The sequence below is a fragment of the Malus domestica genome, chromosome 16, assembly GCF_042453785.1.
Source record: "Malus domestica chromosome 16, GDT2T_hap1".
In the NCBI taxonomy this organism is placed as follows: Eukaryota; Viridiplantae; Streptophyta; class Magnoliopsida; order Rosales; family Rosaceae; genus Malus; species Malus domestica.
In genome coordinates this window covers 27,118,927-27,135,345 of record NC_091676.1, presented here as the reverse complement: position 1 = coordinate 27,135,345, position 16,419 = coordinate 27,118,927, and the positions used below count along the sequence as shown (strand labels likewise).

The window sequence follows — 16,419 nt, the reverse complement described above, 5'->3', positions numbered from 1 at the left end:
ATGTGATTTTTCCCTGGACTCGCTATACTGACTTCCAAGGTATGTCTGTCGGAACATCTCTGAGTTCCCTATACCTTCGTGTTTCTCTAAGACTTGTTGTCCCTTCCCCAAATTGGTAGCCAGCCTGGTACATGGGAGGGGACCGAGTCTTTCAGAGACCCTTGGGTCATTGATCTTCGAGCTTACATAGATGGGATTGCCTAGATGTTGCTTTAGGAAATCTCGACAGTCGCGAAAAACGGCTTTTGATCCTTCCATTCCTTCTGTAAGGAGGTGTCTTCCTCCACTTCTCCTACTTCGGGTTGAAGCAGCTGGGTTGAGAAAAGTCTCATGTTGATCAATGTTTTGATGATTAGCTCGCTCCTCATCAGGGATACCCATGTCGAAAGAAGGCGACCTTTCGTGTTGGGGGGCACCCAGATGATGGTTGATGTCCACAAGGGTAACGAGCTCGCGTGTTTGAGTACACCTAGTTTCGTGGAGCGTCTCAAAGAGCTTCTCATACTGATCCTGGAGAACCTCATTCTTTATTGCTATCTTGTTGTTTTGAGCTTTTAGCTCATCGACTTTAGCTTGAAGAGCAACCTTCTTTCCTTCATTCTTTCGTTGCCTCGCACCAAGTGCAAGAGGGGTGTCATTCTGCGTGCTGTGGTTTCCTTCGCTCCCCATGTTGGAGAGGGATGCCTGGTCAAAAGAGAGTGTACAAATGGTGGAAACCAGCTTAACAAAGCTGAAGAGAGTGGGAATAAGTGTCGTTCCCACAGACGGCACCAAATGTTGATGCACAAAATCAGCGATGACTTTGGTACAACAGAAAGTGTTAAGTTTGTGACCTTCGCTAGATTGCTCCGGTCACTAGTGTGGATAAGTATGTAAATGGATAAGGACAAATAAGCAAACACAAGATGTACGTGGTTCACCTAGATTGGCTACGTCCACGGAGTAGAGGAGTTCTCATTAATTGTGAAGGGTTTACACAAAGTACATTGATTCAAGCTCTCCTTTAGTAAGTACAAGTGAATGATTTAGTACAAATAACTTTAGGAAATATTGTGAAAGAATGATCTCTATTTATAGAAAAGAGTTTCTAGTTTCATTCTGACATTGACACGTGTCGTGTTATGATTGGCTTCTGATGTTGACATGTGTCGCGCTATGATTGGCTTCTGATGTCAACACGTGTCAAAGTACATAGGTTCAAGCTCTCCTTTAGTGAGTACTAGTGAATGATTTAGTACAAATAATATTAGGAAATATTGTGAGAGAATGATCTCTATTTATATAAGAGAGTTTCTAGTTTCATTCTGACATTGACACATTCACCCACAGTTTAGCTTAGGGGTGGTTCGGTATGGGATCCCATACCGAAACCCTTGTCCCGATTCCCATACCGAAATTTTCGGGAATCCCAATTTCAATACCGATCCCAAACCAAATTTTCGGGAATCCCAATTTTCGGGAATCCCGAAATAGTTTCGGGATTTCGGGACAAATCGGGAATCCCGAAATAATTTTGGGCTTTTGGGCTTTTGGACAAAAAAAGCTAATATTGGTCCAATTGATGAACTGGATAAGCATTCCACGCAGAAGAAATGGATTGACATTTAGTAGTAAACAATATCGGCACCAACAATCTCAGACATGCTTGCATTTACAAATACAATTAAAATATCACAACAAACAAATGAGAGCACAATGATGAAGGACAATGCACAACAATGGCACTTGGTAGTGGTACCATGATAATCTCAGGGGTTTAACAAAATGTGGGATAGGACAATGCACATCAGACCACTGACCCAGAGATCTTCAATGCGTCCAGCCTCTCTCTTGTTCCACAGTAGGTCATGCGAAGAAATCCGTCTTCATCCTTGTTTTTCTCATCAATCGCAGACATCAAGGTTCCTGTAACAACATTGGAGGAATTACTGAGAGGTATTAAATCCACCACTAATTTGGGCACAAGATGGATATTATCAAGTGGCATAAAACAAAAATGAGTTGAAGCTCTCCTCACCATTGGGATGTTCAGTGTTCTTGAAATAGACAAACAAAGGATCTTTAGATGCAACCTTTGTCTGAAGATACCCAACAAACTCCTCAAGAGTGACATCACGTGGACTTGGTATCTGCAGTCAAAAAACACAGGAGACACAATAAAACTACATGAGAACCCCTTCTTATAAGACCAACTCTTATATATCTCCCTTCTTTTTTCATTCGATTTCGTTAACATATGAAATACCAAGAGCATGCACGAAAACGGGGGCAATACAAATCATGATAACCAAGGCAAAAAGGAACCGGAAACTAACTTCTTTGCATCAAGTTCAGGAAGGCCACTGCTTCCATCCTTCTCCACAATCACCTGCAGGAATGCTCGTATTAGAACATGGTATAGCCCTGTCTTAATAAGCATAACTGATGTGCAGTGAAATTCTCACCGGTACATGAGACGGATACCACTGCCTCATTTTCTTAGCATCTGAAATACGTCGTTCCAGCACCTCCAAAGTACCCCTGAACATTTGTCAAAAACATTGATGATAAATCAGCAATCCCATTCCACTGTAGCAAATACCAATCAAGAGAGGAGAACTAAAGCGCAAGGGAGGGACTGGGCAACTAACTTTGTAAAATCATTGAAAATTCCAAGCTTCTCCGCGATCACGTGCATAGAGGCTCAAATTAGAACAGAGTGTATCCACTGAAAGTGTGGGGCGTAAACTTACTTAATTCAGCTTAAATTCTTACCTCATCAAATGAGCGTTTTAAAGCATTCCTATCGTCTAACTCTTTAATCCTCTGCAAGAAGGCTCAAATTACAACAGGGAATATCCACTGAATGACTAGGAAGTACATGTGTCTGATTCACTGAAATTCTTACTGGTATATCACCGGATCGAAAGACTACTCCTTCCTTTTTCCAATCTGCACTGTAGGTCACGCGAAGAAATCCATCATCGTCCTTGTTTTTCTCATCGATAGCAGACATCAAGGCTCCTGTAACAACATTGGAAGAATTAGAGTCATGGCAACCGTAGACAATCTGGGATCAAGATGGATATTATCAGGCTGACCTAAAACAAGAATGAATTGCAGCACCGCTCACCAGTTTCGGGGACTGTGTTCTTGAAATAGACATAGATAGGCCATTCTGGTTCAAAATGAGACCGTGAGAGAGATCCCCAGTTCTGTCCGTGAGAGAGAACCCTCGAATCAATGCAGTTTTGTGACCGTGAGAGAGAGAGATCGCGAGAGAGAGTGGTGGTTGTGTGGTGAAGGAAGGCTGGAGAGTCAGAGACGAGAGTATGGTGTGGTGGTGGGCCGGTGGCTGGTCGGAATTCGACAGTCTGGTGAGGGACGACGTTGGTGAGCGCCGGAGGCTAAGGGTCAGGGGGCTGCACTTCGAAACAAATGAACGGAGGAACTGAAATGTGATTTGACCTAAAAACAAATCAACGGCACAGATTAAATCCAAAACAATCAACGGTTAAAATAATTCTCTTATAATTAAAAAATTATATATATATATATATTTTTTTTTCGGTTCGGTATGGGAATACCGAAAAAATGAAATGCAATACCGAATCCCATACCCAAACTTTCGGTTTGGTTTGGGATTACATCCCGAAAATTTCGGGAATTTTGGTTTGGGATTTTTTTGGTTTGGGATCGGGATTTTTTTAGTTTGGTTTGGGATTTTTGGGATTTTTTTCCAGCCCTAGTTTAGCTACATTAAGTGCCCTGAAAGCTTCAGCAAACATGATATTGACCCGAATCTCAAGAGCCAGACTCCTAACAGGATTACTTTCTCAAAAATCGAAGAGACACTGCTCTTCGAATCTCAAGAGTCGTACTCCCAACATGATTGCTTTCTCAAAAATCGAAGAGGCACCGTTCTCTGAATCTCGAGAGCCAGATCCCCGACAAGATTGCTTGCTCAAAAATCAAAGAGGCACCGCTCTCTGAAGCTCGAAAGCCAGACTCCCAACAGGATTACTTGCTCAAAAATAAAAAATGCACCACCCTCCGAATCTCGAGAGCCAGACTCCCAACAGAATTGCTTTCTCAAAAATCGAAGATGCACCGTTCTCCGAATCTCGAGAGCCAGATCCCCGACAGGATTGCTTGTTAGAAAACCGAAGAGGCACCACTCTCCAAACTTCGAGAGCTAGATTTCCTTGGATAAAGCTTGTCTGCAATCTTCACACGCAACATCAGCTTTCCAAATACCACAGACCACTTTTTCAAAGTGCTCTGACAAAATTAAAACACGTGAATCTTGCAGCTCTCACTACATTGCTATGACCGAGAAAGGTAAAAGAACAGCGTTACCACTCGCTGTTGGGATAATTCCTATATATGTCGACCTTCATCCTCCACAGCTAGGCAAACCTACAAATAAAAAAAATGCTTAACTTTTCTTCACATCCGAAAGGGCATTCTCAGCAGAGTCTCTCGAAATACTCAGCTTCTTTTCCCCTGATATACCTCTGCAAACAAGCCACACCAGAGCAAGAGTATCTCATATCATCAGGGTTAAAAGCAAGAGTATCCCATATCATGCTTTTTCTCTGTCTTTTCCTTTGGCCTTGTTCTTACCTGCAAGACAAGGAGAAATAGAGCAATCAGTCAGCACTTGAAATCAAGCTTCCAGTCAGGAACTGACGGCCTGGAACCCCTTGCCTGATTACTTACCTGGCATTGCTCTCGAGTACTCATCTTCAACATCTTATGCTTCCAGAGAAGATACCACATCTGCCTGAGGAACAGATAGGGCAAGTAAGAAGGATACAAGGAAGCATGTGGAGACAAGCGTAATAGAACACGTGCCAATGCATCCACTACTTTATTAACAGCAAAAGTATCCCATATCATCAGGGTCGAACGTACTCTAGATTTGATGGACTTGTTTTGACCTTCAAATTCTTGAGTCGGCCTTATACTCTAGAGGAAACCAGAAAACCCTCCAGTCCAGTTCAAGAATAAGCCTGTGGAAAGTTACTTCTTCAAAAGCAAAAGTATCTCATATCATCTCTTCTCCATTTGCCTCTCCTTATCCTTGTTGCTGTTTACGACACAAGGAGAATGAGAACAATCAACCGAAAGCCGAAGTCGAACCTCCGATCCAGGTTGCTTGCTTTGAAGTCTGATTGCTTACCTTGTATGTCACCTTATTCAGCAAATCTCCTAGCTCGGCGACTTGGGGGACTCCTACTATAGGGTTTGTATTGCACTTGACCAAGCCCGAAACTACAAGTAAGTTTCAAGTGAAATTAATACATTACCTTGTGCATCTTCATTGGTTAAAGATACCACCCCTGGATGGAGGAAAAGTACTTCCAGAGAAGATGCCACATCTACATATGAGACAGATAAGACAAGTGAAAATGATACCACACTTCGGTACTTAGAAGTTTCGTGATTACTCAATGGCTTGGATCTTGCAAATCCCTAACCGAGGAGCTTCCCTTACTCGGGAACTTAGGGGAGCACTGTTTGTACCATACTTGACCAACCCCAAAACTACTAAGCATCGGTCAACATTATACCGCCAAGGACCCATAAGAGTCTCCCTTCAACCAGGAGGCCAATCACAATGCGACACATGTCAACATCAGAGGCCAATCATAACGCGACACGTGCCGACATCAGAGGCCAATCACAGCACGACATGTGTCAATATCAGAATGAAACTAGAAACTCTCTTCTATAATAGAGATCATTCTCTCATAATATTTCCTAATGTCATTTGTACTAAATCATTCACTAGTACTCACTAAAAGAGAGCTTGAACCTATGTACTTGTGTAAACCCTTCACAATTAATAAGAACTCCTCTACTCCGTGGACATAGCCAATCGGGGTGAACCACGTACATCTTGTGTTTGCTTCCCTGTCTCTATCCATTTACATACTTATCCACACTAGTGACCGGAGCAATCTAGCGAAGGTCACAAACTTAACATTTTCTGTTGTACCAAAGTCCCCACTGATTTTGTGCATCAACATATACTATAGGGTCAATCGCCAAAATGGTCATTGAGATTTGCATAACTCATAAATTTGGTCTCTAAGATTCCAAATCAATAAAAGTGGTCCTTGAGATTGTTCACCATCCATCATTTTGGTCTTTCCGTTAAAAACTCTGTTAAGTGTCCTGAAGCTCTTGGCCGGAAGTTTGGGCAATTTTCAAAGCTTCATAACTCAATCGTTTCTTAACCAAATTCAACCCATAATATATCAAAATGAAGATAGGAAAGTGTAGAATAAGATTATATCTATTTTGAAGCCCAATGGTTGCCGAAGATTGCGGGAAAATAGCCTCAAAGTTGACTGGTCCGAGTGAAAACTTGAAAACTCGCTGGAAACTGGGTAAAATTTAAACGTTCATAACTTCTTCAATACTCAACAAAATCAAGTGATTCAAAAATAAAAATGGCTCGAAAGTGGCTCAAAAGTGACTAACTAGTCGTGGTTTTGCCGGAAAATGGCTCGAAAGTGACTAACTCGAGACCATGACAGCCACTTTCGAGCCTTTTTCCGACCAAAACACGACGAGTTAGCCGTATAAAAAGATACCATTCTCTTCATCTAGTCGAGAAGTATAATTTTCGTTTTTGAATCACTTGATTTCGTTGCGTATTGAAGAAGTTATGAATGTTTAAAGTTTACCCAGTTTCCGGTGAGTTTTCAAGTTTTCATTCGGACCAGTCAACTTTGAGGCTATTTTCCGGTAATCTCCGGCAACCATTGGGCTTTGAAATAGGTATAATCTTATTCTACACTTTTCTATCTTCATTTTGATATATTATGAGTTGAATTTGGTTAAGAAACGATTGAGTTACAAAGCTTTGAAAATTTCCCAAACTTCCGACCAAAAGCTCCGGGACACTTAACGGAGTTTTTAACGGAATGACCAAAATGATGGATGGTGGACAATCTCAGGGACCACTTTTATCGATTTGGAATCTTAGGGACCAAAGTGATGAGTTATGCAAATCTTAGGGACCATTTTGGCAATTTACCCTATAGTATATAACTCCTCTTTAGAAATTCTGGTCTGATCCTAAAAGAACATATTGATATCTTGTTTCCGATATAATTTTTCCCAAAATCACCAACATCAAGTATAGTGGTATTCCTCTTCACTTATAAATAAGAAGTCTTATATTCGATTCTCGTCAAAGACGAATTTGAACCACATTATTGTTAGCAGATTAAGCCCACCTCCTCCTCTTAGTATAAATAATATCGTTTGTTAAAAAAAATATAATATTTTTCTACTATATTGCTTCTGGTCGAATATCTGACTCCGCCTATCACTTTATTATGCTTCCATCATCTCTTTCAAGAAGCCGCACGTAGTATAGTTTAGCACTCTTGTGTTTGAGAAATTTTTAATTATGCCCAAGATATGAGTAGTGCACTATGTATCATTATATATAAGTGGTGGGATATTCTATATTTTAAATTGTTAATTTTTTAAGACAAGTACGTCACCATTTATATATGGTGTGATCTACTATCACATATTCCAAATCTCTCTTTTGTACCTATTGAACACTAGCCTACGTGCTTGGTATACAATTTTCAATTATTCAGCGCCTCTGACTCCGACTCTGAGGGTCACTTCGAAAAGTGTCTCTTTCTTCCTTCGCTTTCATCAGCGATCACTGCACTCTTGGATGGCGCCCTCTAAGCTTTTACTCTTCTCCGTATTCTTAGCCCTATCGTTCACCGGAATTACGGCGTACCCACCCCCTCCAGACGACGGCGCTTCTGATTCTGCTCAGGAGGTTGCAGATTCGTCTCTGGCACTCCAACTTCAGCAACTCAAGTCCAGAGTTTCACTTCTAGGTGACCATTTTCAAAGTTTTAGGCTTTGTCATTGCAATCATCATATATATATATATATATATATATATATATTATGAATATTGAATGGGCATTGAGTGTATAGTAAATTTGCAATTCCATACATTAGAATTTTAAATGGCATTGGGTTTGTAATATGGTTTTAATTCCCTTTATTTTTGTAATTAATGATCATATGTTCTGTTTATTTGTACTTGGATTGTAGGAAAATAAACTTTATTTGACTAATTGGGATTTGAAAATGTGAATCGATTTGTTGAGCATATGGGTAGAGGTACAGTTTTTCGTTTTCTGGAAACCAATTCGAAAATGCAGATTGATCAGTTAGTTTCATTCGGTTTTTCAGAGCCCGAAAGAGGTGAAGAAATTGTTTTTAGTACGAGTGAGTTCTACATTGCCTCATCTGCATACATTCCGTTATATTTCTAGTGTCACTGGATAGTATGTCTTAGACTCCCTTCCCTTTTGGACTGAGATAGTGTCTCTTACAAAAAATAAGACTGACTACAGAACCCGATTGATTGATAATGTAGTAAGTGCAGTAACTTGACCCCTTGTTATTATACATGATTGGCTGATGTTTTACATCACTATTTTGTCTGTTTTAGTGACGTTGGTATTCTCATGTTGTTGAAGAATCAAGCATTGATGACAAAAACTGTGAGCTGAGAAAAAAGGATGAAAGTATTAAACTGATGGAGAAGGTTATTCAAGAGAAATCAAATAGCATTGCTTTGTTACAAAGTGCTATAGAGTCTGTCCAGGTAAGGGTTTTATTTTTAAAATGTTTTTCAGTTCAATGCAAAATATTTCTCTGATACCGTATAGTTCAGTTCATTGAGGTGTTAAATCATGAAGCCACGGTTTGGTTCCCATGGTATGTAAAGTGATTGAGACATTTTTTTTCTTAGTGGAAATATATGTTTTTGAGAAGTATTTCGTTGTTAACAATATTCAGCCTTGACTGGAGGGTCCATTTCTGTTTTACTCATCCTTTTTAGTCAACAACTGGAGTGTATAAATGTATTAGACTTTGTGAAGCTCCATTATGTCTCTATGTAAACAATCTGCCTCAACCCCATTTGAAAAGATAAGGGTTGATCTGTTCCTTTGTATTTTGGGTAGGGAAGTGAACCTTTAGATGTTGTTGAGCTTGGAGATAAACCACATGTGCAGGCTGGTGGGCTTGAGAAGCAGGTTATTTTTCCAAAACCTATACCTAACATGAGTTTCATGCTGTCTTCATGAAAGGTTAAAAGACTTAGAGAGGACATTGCTGTGCAAAATAAGAAAAGAGATGAACTGGAAGCCCAAGCAAGTGTAGCTGAGCAGAAAATTCAGGAACTGAGTATAAAATTAGAAAATGTAAACTAACCGTGCTTATTTCTTGTTTCTTGGAAGGCCTATATTACTGTTTCTGATTGAGTAGTTATATTGTTTTTATTCTGTAACTGTTGTTTTCCTTTTCTAGAAAACAGATGGTTTGGTGCTTATAAATTCACCCTTCTGATGGAATCAGATTTACTGATAGTATTGGACTATTCGTGCAATTATCACATCTAATTTAGCTTGTCCATATATGGTGAAATTATTGGCCCATATTACAGTTTTTAGTTATAGCTGAAAAAAAGGTTTGTATTGCGCCAAACAGATAATCTTAACTGCCAACCTTTGATACAAATCAAAGGAAACTAACGAGTAGCCAGTAGTCAATACCATCTCCATAATCTTATAAATTAAGCCAAAATTCAGAGCTATCTTATTTGAAGTGATGCTAGTCTGCGATCAAGGTCCTATATGGCATAGTGTATACTGATAAACAGCTATTGACACATCAAATGTAGAAGTTGTTTTCTCGTAGGATTTGGTGTTATTTTGAATTGTTTTGATTAGTTCTGAAAGCTTTTAAATATCTGTGGAGTTGTAGATCAGATATCCCTTCATTTGTGGAGTTCTGCGATCAAAGTCCTACATGGTGCATACAAGTAGACAATCTGTAATCAAGTTTAATTTTCCGTGGGTGCAAAATTTCTTTGTGAAAGCGGACTTTAGTGTAATTTAATTGCCAATTTAATCTCTCTTTCTATTCTTTTTCAGCTTCAAAAGGTAAATGATGAACAGAAGACTGGAATTCAGAAAACTGAACATGATCTTCAAGTTGCAGAGGTTTGTTGTCCGTTTATTTGCTACCTGAAACTATCAATTGCTACATGGTATTAATTTTTTTGATATCTCAGGAAGAAATAGTGAAGGAGAAGTTTGGGATTTCTTCAATATCTGAAGATTTGACTGAGGTAAGGAAATGGTAATGCTATAATTTTCTAATGCCTGCTGTTGTTGGCAACGTTGTTGTTATCACTTTAGGTTTAATTCTTGTGGCTTTACCTCTTTTAGTGAGACCAGTCAATTAGTAAATTTATCAATTGCCTAAAGGTGGATTCTGTTATGTCTCTTATTAATAATTAATCATATGCAAACTTTTAAGCTTGAATAACAGTGAAGCGTATCATGTTCTTGTTACCATTTACAAGTACATTAAAATTAAGTTCACCATACTGCCAATAGTAAAATCCTGTTGTGACCCATGATCAGGTCCATGGAGGATGGCTTCCACATACATTTGGAGTTCATGTAGACTATTTTTAGGTAAAGCCATGCAGATTAGTTGGATAACAATGTCAGTCTAATTTCATGACAAAGTATTTATGTGCAGACGTACATTGTGACTTACTGGAACGAGCTTGGAAGACCAGCCTTCAATCTGGGAATTGAAAAGGTGTGTCTGTGATATTCCAAACTTTATTTGTTACACTTCTCCAATAAAGATGTTCACTTGCCAGGTAAATAAACTGGAATAGCCAAGTATTCATTTATTTGTTTGTCCTCAGGCCTTAAAAATGAAAGCTCGTGGTGAGGGTTGGACTGAGATCATCGTCGAAAGAATCAGAACAGTACGTTATCCCCAGCTCTTCTTCATATAATACAAAATACAAAGTGGGACACAAGTTGCGTTTTATGATATTAAGTGGCACATTTTGAGTTTCAAAACTCGAGTTCTGAAGAGGAGCATAAAGCAGCAAGAGTGTATCTTACTAATAATTAAAATTTTGAAGTTATTAGACTCAGCTTTGGTGTTTGACATCTTCCTCTTTTCTGAACAATTAGTGTACAGTCAACTTTTCTATTTGAGATATTGAACCAAGTTGGCAACCTTTCTAATTCTTCCTCTTTTAATTTGAAGAACTGGATCCCAAGGTTGAAGAAACAGTCTCTGGAATTTAAAGCCTATCTTGAACCAAACATTCGATTAGTCACTGCAAAAATTGTTGATGTATATCGGTCATCAAAGAGTTCTATAGGAACCCTTGTTTTGAAGGCACAAAATATGGCAGATCCTTACATTCAGGTAAGCCCCTCATGAGAACTTTTTAAATATATGGATTTGGTGGATGGAATTCTTTCTTATGGCATTTCTGTGTTGTGGCAGGAAGCTAAGAAATATACCGAGCCATACATTGATCGGGTTGCTATGGTGACTAAACCACATTTAGATAAATTACATATTGCCTTGAAGCCGTATACCAAAAAAGTACTAAATGCATATAGAAAAGTCATCACCACTACAACATTTTTGCATCATGAGGTATGAATTTCATACTTTATATTTATGTAAAACATTAGTACCGACGAATTCAATCAATTAATTTCGAAGCACGAGTGGAACATGCTATGCCTCTTGGACTTTTGAAAAATGTTGCATTTGGACATTATTTGACTCTGCTCACAGAACTTAAGGGAAAAAATATATATTCTTGGGAGGTGAGAACTTTGGTGAACGCATTTTTTTGAAAGGAGTCAAACGATGAAGAAGGAGCTGATTTGGCTTATTTGGATCCCAATTTTTGTCTATCTGTTCATTACAAAGAAAGTGTTGGAATCTAAAGGTCTTCACCTAAGTTGGTCAAAGACAAAGTATATGGAGTGCAAGTTCAGTGCAAATGGGGGCTCAAATGAGTTAGGGGTGAGGATTGGAGATCAGGAAGTACCAAAGAGCGACCGCTTTCGCTACCTACGATCTATCTTGGAAAAGTACGGAGAGTTGGATGGAGACCTCAACCATAGAATACAAGCTGGATGGATGAAGTGGAAGAGTGCATCCGGCGTGTTGTGTGACCATCGTATGCCAATGAAGCTCCAGGGAAAATTTTATAGGACGGCAATAAAGCTGGCAATGCTTTATGGCACGGAATGTTGGGCGGTGAGGCATCAACATGTACATAAAATGGGTGTAGTGGATAAGAGAATGCTTCGTTGGATGTGTTGGCACATGAGAAAGGATAAGATTAGGAATGAGGATATCCGAGATAAAGTAGGAGTAGCCGAAATTGAAGGAAAGAAGAGAGAAAATCGGTTATGGTGGTTTGGACATGTGAAACGAAGGCCTACTGACGCTCCGATTAGAAGATGCGATTACGGGACAGAGGTTCATGGTCGAAGGGGTAGAGGAAGACCTAGAAGGACTTTGGAAGAGATTCTAAGAAAAGACTTAGATTAACGGAAGACGTGACACAGAACCGAGCGCAATGGTGTTCTAGGATTCATATAGCCGACCCCACTTAGTGGGAAAAGGCTTTGTTATTGTTGTTGTTCATTACAGAGAAAACAGAGTAGAACAGTGCACAGATAAGCAAACATAAAAATCAAAGGGAGTGAATGCTTGCGTGATATACAATATTATTTCTTTTAGTAATCGCGTGTTTTTAATTTAAACTTATTGATCTGGTTTAAATAACAGTAATTCCGGTGACCTGCGGAAATGAGCAGGCAAATATTAGTCTCAGCACTTCTTTGTTTGTTTGGTTTCTTCCACATTGTTGCGTGCTAAAACACACTGTTTGTTGATGGCCAAATTTCATGGGCTTTTCATTTGTTTGAAAGCAGGGTACATCAGAATTGCTAATTTTCTGTTATGGGCAAAACCGCAAAAAATGAAAGGGCAATCATAAATTTGTATAGGAAAGGAAATCCAAATTCACGAGGAGTTGTGGAAATCTCAGTACTTACAAGTACCCCATATGAGCTTGAACGTTTTTTTTTTTTTTTTTTTTTTTTTTGTCAGTAACTTGGATTTTGCATTTATCTGGCACAGGTCAAAGAAATTCTAAAAAATAATGAGTTGACGCAACCTGTTGCAAGTATGGAACTGGCATGGTTTGCGGTATGTGCTCAAGTTGTATTCGGCTATCTGAAATATATCAAATTTCAATATGTAGCTGTCCTAACAGTTTTTCTTCTTCTTGTTCCCAATGTAGGCTACTGCATTACTTGCCCTGCCTGCAGTATTTCTGTTTAAGTTGTATTCGGCTACTTTAGGGTTAGTTTTATCCAGAGATCATCTTGTTTTAATAATACCAAATATATGGTTTCTTCTTTCCAATTCAACTATGATATCAGGTTTCAATTATGCAGAAAAAAGACAAAAAAGCGTAGTCATAGTTCCTATGCGAACCACACACGGCGTAGGCTGAAGCGTGCCCATCGTGCAAGTACATGAGGTAATTGGATGCTTTTTAAATACCTCATTTTTCTAGGAATACTTATCCACAAGTAGTTCTGAAATATTTGAGAATGGTTTGATGTCATACTTGGTCGCATTGCTATGGTTTTATGGTATAAAGCTTATTTGCGCAAGATATTTGTTTATACCATATTTAGGGCCTCCGTATTTAGACCTCGTATAAATACTCGGGAGACTTAAATGTAATTATGTAATAAAGGAAGGGGCAAATATGTAATAAGTGATGAGCCCTTATTCTATAAAAGGACCCCTCACCCTCACAATTAGGGGAGGCCATTTTCTTAGGCCATGGGAAGAGTTCTCTCACCCTTAGAAGCTCTCTCCCTCACTCCCCTCACCTCTCAGAGAAATACAATAATTAGTGTGGACGTAGCCCAAACATTGGGTGAACCACGATACATCTTGTGTTATTTACTTTCTTGCAGATTTATGGTCGGGTTTACGTTGTTCCAAGACCTCCGGTTTTGTGCATCAACAATATTCAATCAAAGAATATTTCTTTTGTTTACTGGTAAAGCCGTGTATATCATTTTAATGCCTAATTTTTATGCACACGTGGGTCTACTAAACTTGCAGCTTGGTACTTTGGGGTGAAATCAATATTTGAGTTCAGGGGATCTAGCTGTGATAAGATTTCAGTTGACAATACATATGTTTAAAATAACAATAATCATTTCCCTTGATAAAATTCCAAAAGGTCTTGTCGGAATTGTCACTGATACACCAGCTCAAGGGAAATTGTATTCTGTTTCTTATAGTTCCTCATAGCCATTGTTTTATTACATTTCCAGTATAGATAGAAGGAATATGCATAATAACTAAGGTCTGCGCAGTTCTTGTGCATCTTCAGTAAATGTTAACTCAAAATTGTGATGGAGTAAATATTGGGAGATTAACACGATGCTTTTTTTCGGATGTTAACATTTCTCATGTTTGCGTCATTATATATTCAAGTTTGGTTTGGTTTTGATTGCAAAATATAGATGAGCATACTTATCCACGAGTAATTCTGAAATCTTTTAGAGAATGGTTTGATGTCATTTTTTGTCGCATAGCTATGGTTTTATGGTCTAAAGCTTATTTGCCCAAGATATTCAACAACAACAACAAAGCCTTATCCCACTAAGTTCAGTCGGCTATATGAATCCTAGAATGCGACTGCGCTTGGTTTTGCGCTGTCTTCCATAAGCTCCAAGTACTCCATGTCTTTTCTTAAAGTCTCTTTCCAAGTCTTCCTAGGTCTCCCTCTACCATTTTGCCATGAGCTGTCTCATAATTGCATTTTCTAAACGGAGCATCTGTAGGTCTTCTGTTCACAGGTCCAAACCACCTTAACCAATTTTCTCTCATCTTATCTACAATTGTGGCCGCTCCTACTTTACTTCGGATATCCATGTTCTTAATCTGTCCTTTCTCGTGTGCCCACACATCCAACGAAGCATTCTCATCTCCACTACACTCATTTTTGGCAAGTGTTGATGGTTGACCGCTCGACATTCTGTGCCATAAATCATTGTTGGCCTTATCACCCAAGATATTCAATCAAAGAATATTTCTTTTGTTTTCTGGTAAAACCGTGTCTATGTATATCATTTTAACTCCTAATTTATGAGTTTTTGTCTATGGCTAAATAAAATTCCTGAGTATAATCAGCTAGTGTGTGTGAGTATGTGGATGTAAACTTTCAGCTTCGATACTTTAGGGTGAAATCGTTATTTGAGTTAAGGGGGCCTAGCTGTGATAAGATTCCACTTGGCAATACATACTTTTAAAATAACAGTAATCATTTCCCTTGCTAAAATTCCAAAAGGTTTCGTCAGAATTGTCACTTGTGTACCAGCTTCGGTTTCTTATTGTTCCTCATAGGCATTGTTTTAGTACCTTTCACTAAAGATAGACGAAATATGCGTAATAAGTAAGGTATGCGCAGTTCTTGTGCATATTCAGTAAATTTTAACTCAAAATTGCGATGCAGCAAGATTGGGAGATTAACATGATGCTTTTTGTTTCGGATGTAAACGTTTCTCATGTTTGCCTCATTATATATTCAAAGCTTGTAGCGATTTCGTCAGTATCCTTCTTTTTATCTACTTGTTGAGGGAGCCTCACTTGATTTTGCCTTTGAATTACAAAATATAGGTCAGCATAGTTGGAAATTTTGATCCAAAGGGATGCTGATTCTGTTAGTAGCTTATACATCGATCGCTGTTACATGTGAAATTTTGTGATTGTAGTGACCATTTTGCATGTTTGATGCTTGAGTTTTACTTTTGAGGTACTTGATCATAACCTATTCTTACAGTGGCTTTCACTTACTGCAGATGGTAGAAAGTTTCCCGTTTATCTCAAAATCAAAGTTTCGTTGAAGTCGAGTGTCTTTCATCACTAGAATCAGATATGCTACATTAGAAATCATTACAGCAAATGAGGTTTATGGAATACATAGTTTTTCTCTTTTCTATGAATACATATTATTTTTCCATTGCAGATAGGTAATAAACCTTTATTTGATAGGTTTTTTGGTTAATTTATTGTGTCATCTATGAGATTTTATGATAATTTGTTGAGAATGAACAGCAAGTTTAAATCTCAACACCCGAAAAGTACGGGAATGTTTTTTTACAAACGTTTTTTCTTCTTCTGCGCACCCTTTATTTATTTATGTTCTTAGATTTTCTTTTCATTTCTTTAACCCAAAGGCCGTATAACATTATATTTTTTGGTAATTGGTAACGAAAATTCTCTTCACCACTTAAAAAGAAATTAATTTGCTATGTGTAGGATTACTTCATCTATTTTGGTAACGAAAACTCTGAAATTGGGCCCTCGATGACCATTCCTCATTTACATTCAGTCATTATGAAATTGTTAAAACAATATTTTATGATATCTTAATATTGAGCTGTTCACTCGATTTTCACCTCTTTTATGTCAAAGGAAAGAATTAAGTTGTTCACTCGA

The 16,419-nt window shown here is 38.4% G+C and overlaps 2 protein-coding genes across 7 annotated transcripts; one reads left to right on the top strand and one right to left on the bottom strand.

Annotated features, from left to right (window-relative positions):
• Window positions 1-1,798: 1,798 nt before the first annotated feature.
• LOC114822054 (uncharacterized) lies at window positions 1,799-3,167 on the bottom strand. Its single transcript, XM_029096009.2, has 8 exons — window positions 3,113-3,167; window positions 2,888-3,003; window positions 2,755-2,805; window positions 2,631-2,656; window positions 2,445-2,520; window positions 2,316-2,368; window positions 2,018-2,129; window positions 1,799-1,905 (listed from the first exon to the last, which is right to left on the bottom strand). The coding sequence occupies exons 2-8, from the start codon at window positions 2,993-2,995 to the stop codon at window positions 1,897-1,899; spliced, it is 435 nt and encodes a 144-aa protein (XP_028951842.1). The 5' UTR covers window positions 2,996-3,003; window positions 3,113-3,167; the 3' UTR covers window positions 1,799-1,896.
• A 4,380-nt stretch (window positions 3,168-7,547) lies between these two features.
• On the top strand, window positions 7,548-16,084 carry LOC103450571 (uncharacterized). 6 transcript variants are annotated; one of them, XM_070815570.1, is made up of 16 exons: window positions 7,554-7,862; window positions 8,227-8,262; window positions 8,517-8,644; window positions 9,006-9,077; window positions 9,132-9,245; window positions 9,808-9,876; window positions 9,978-10,046; window positions 10,118-10,174; window positions 10,594-10,656; window positions 10,769-10,831; window positions 11,122-11,286; window positions 11,368-11,523; window positions 13,030-13,098; window positions 13,193-13,254; window positions 13,350-13,435; window positions 15,780-16,084. In XM_070815570.1, exons 1-15 carry the CDS (start codon window positions 7,691-7,693, stop codon window positions 13,432-13,434), a joined length of 1,380 nt encoding a protein of 459 aa, XP_070671671.1. In that variant the 5' UTR covers window positions 7,554-7,690; the 3' UTR covers window position 13,435; window positions 15,780-16,084. The 6 variants fall into 6 exon arrangements, with proteins under 6 accessions (XP_008388161.2, XP_070671671.1, XP_070671672.1 ...); XM_070815571.1 differs by lacking the exon at window positions 8,227-8,262 and having other exon boundaries at window positions 13,335-13,435; XM_070815572.1 differs by lacking the exon at window positions 8,227-8,262 and having other exon boundaries at window positions 7,591-7,862; window positions 8,489-8,644; window positions 13,335-13,435.
• The last annotated feature ends 335 nt before the right edge of the window (window positions 16,085-16,419 follow it).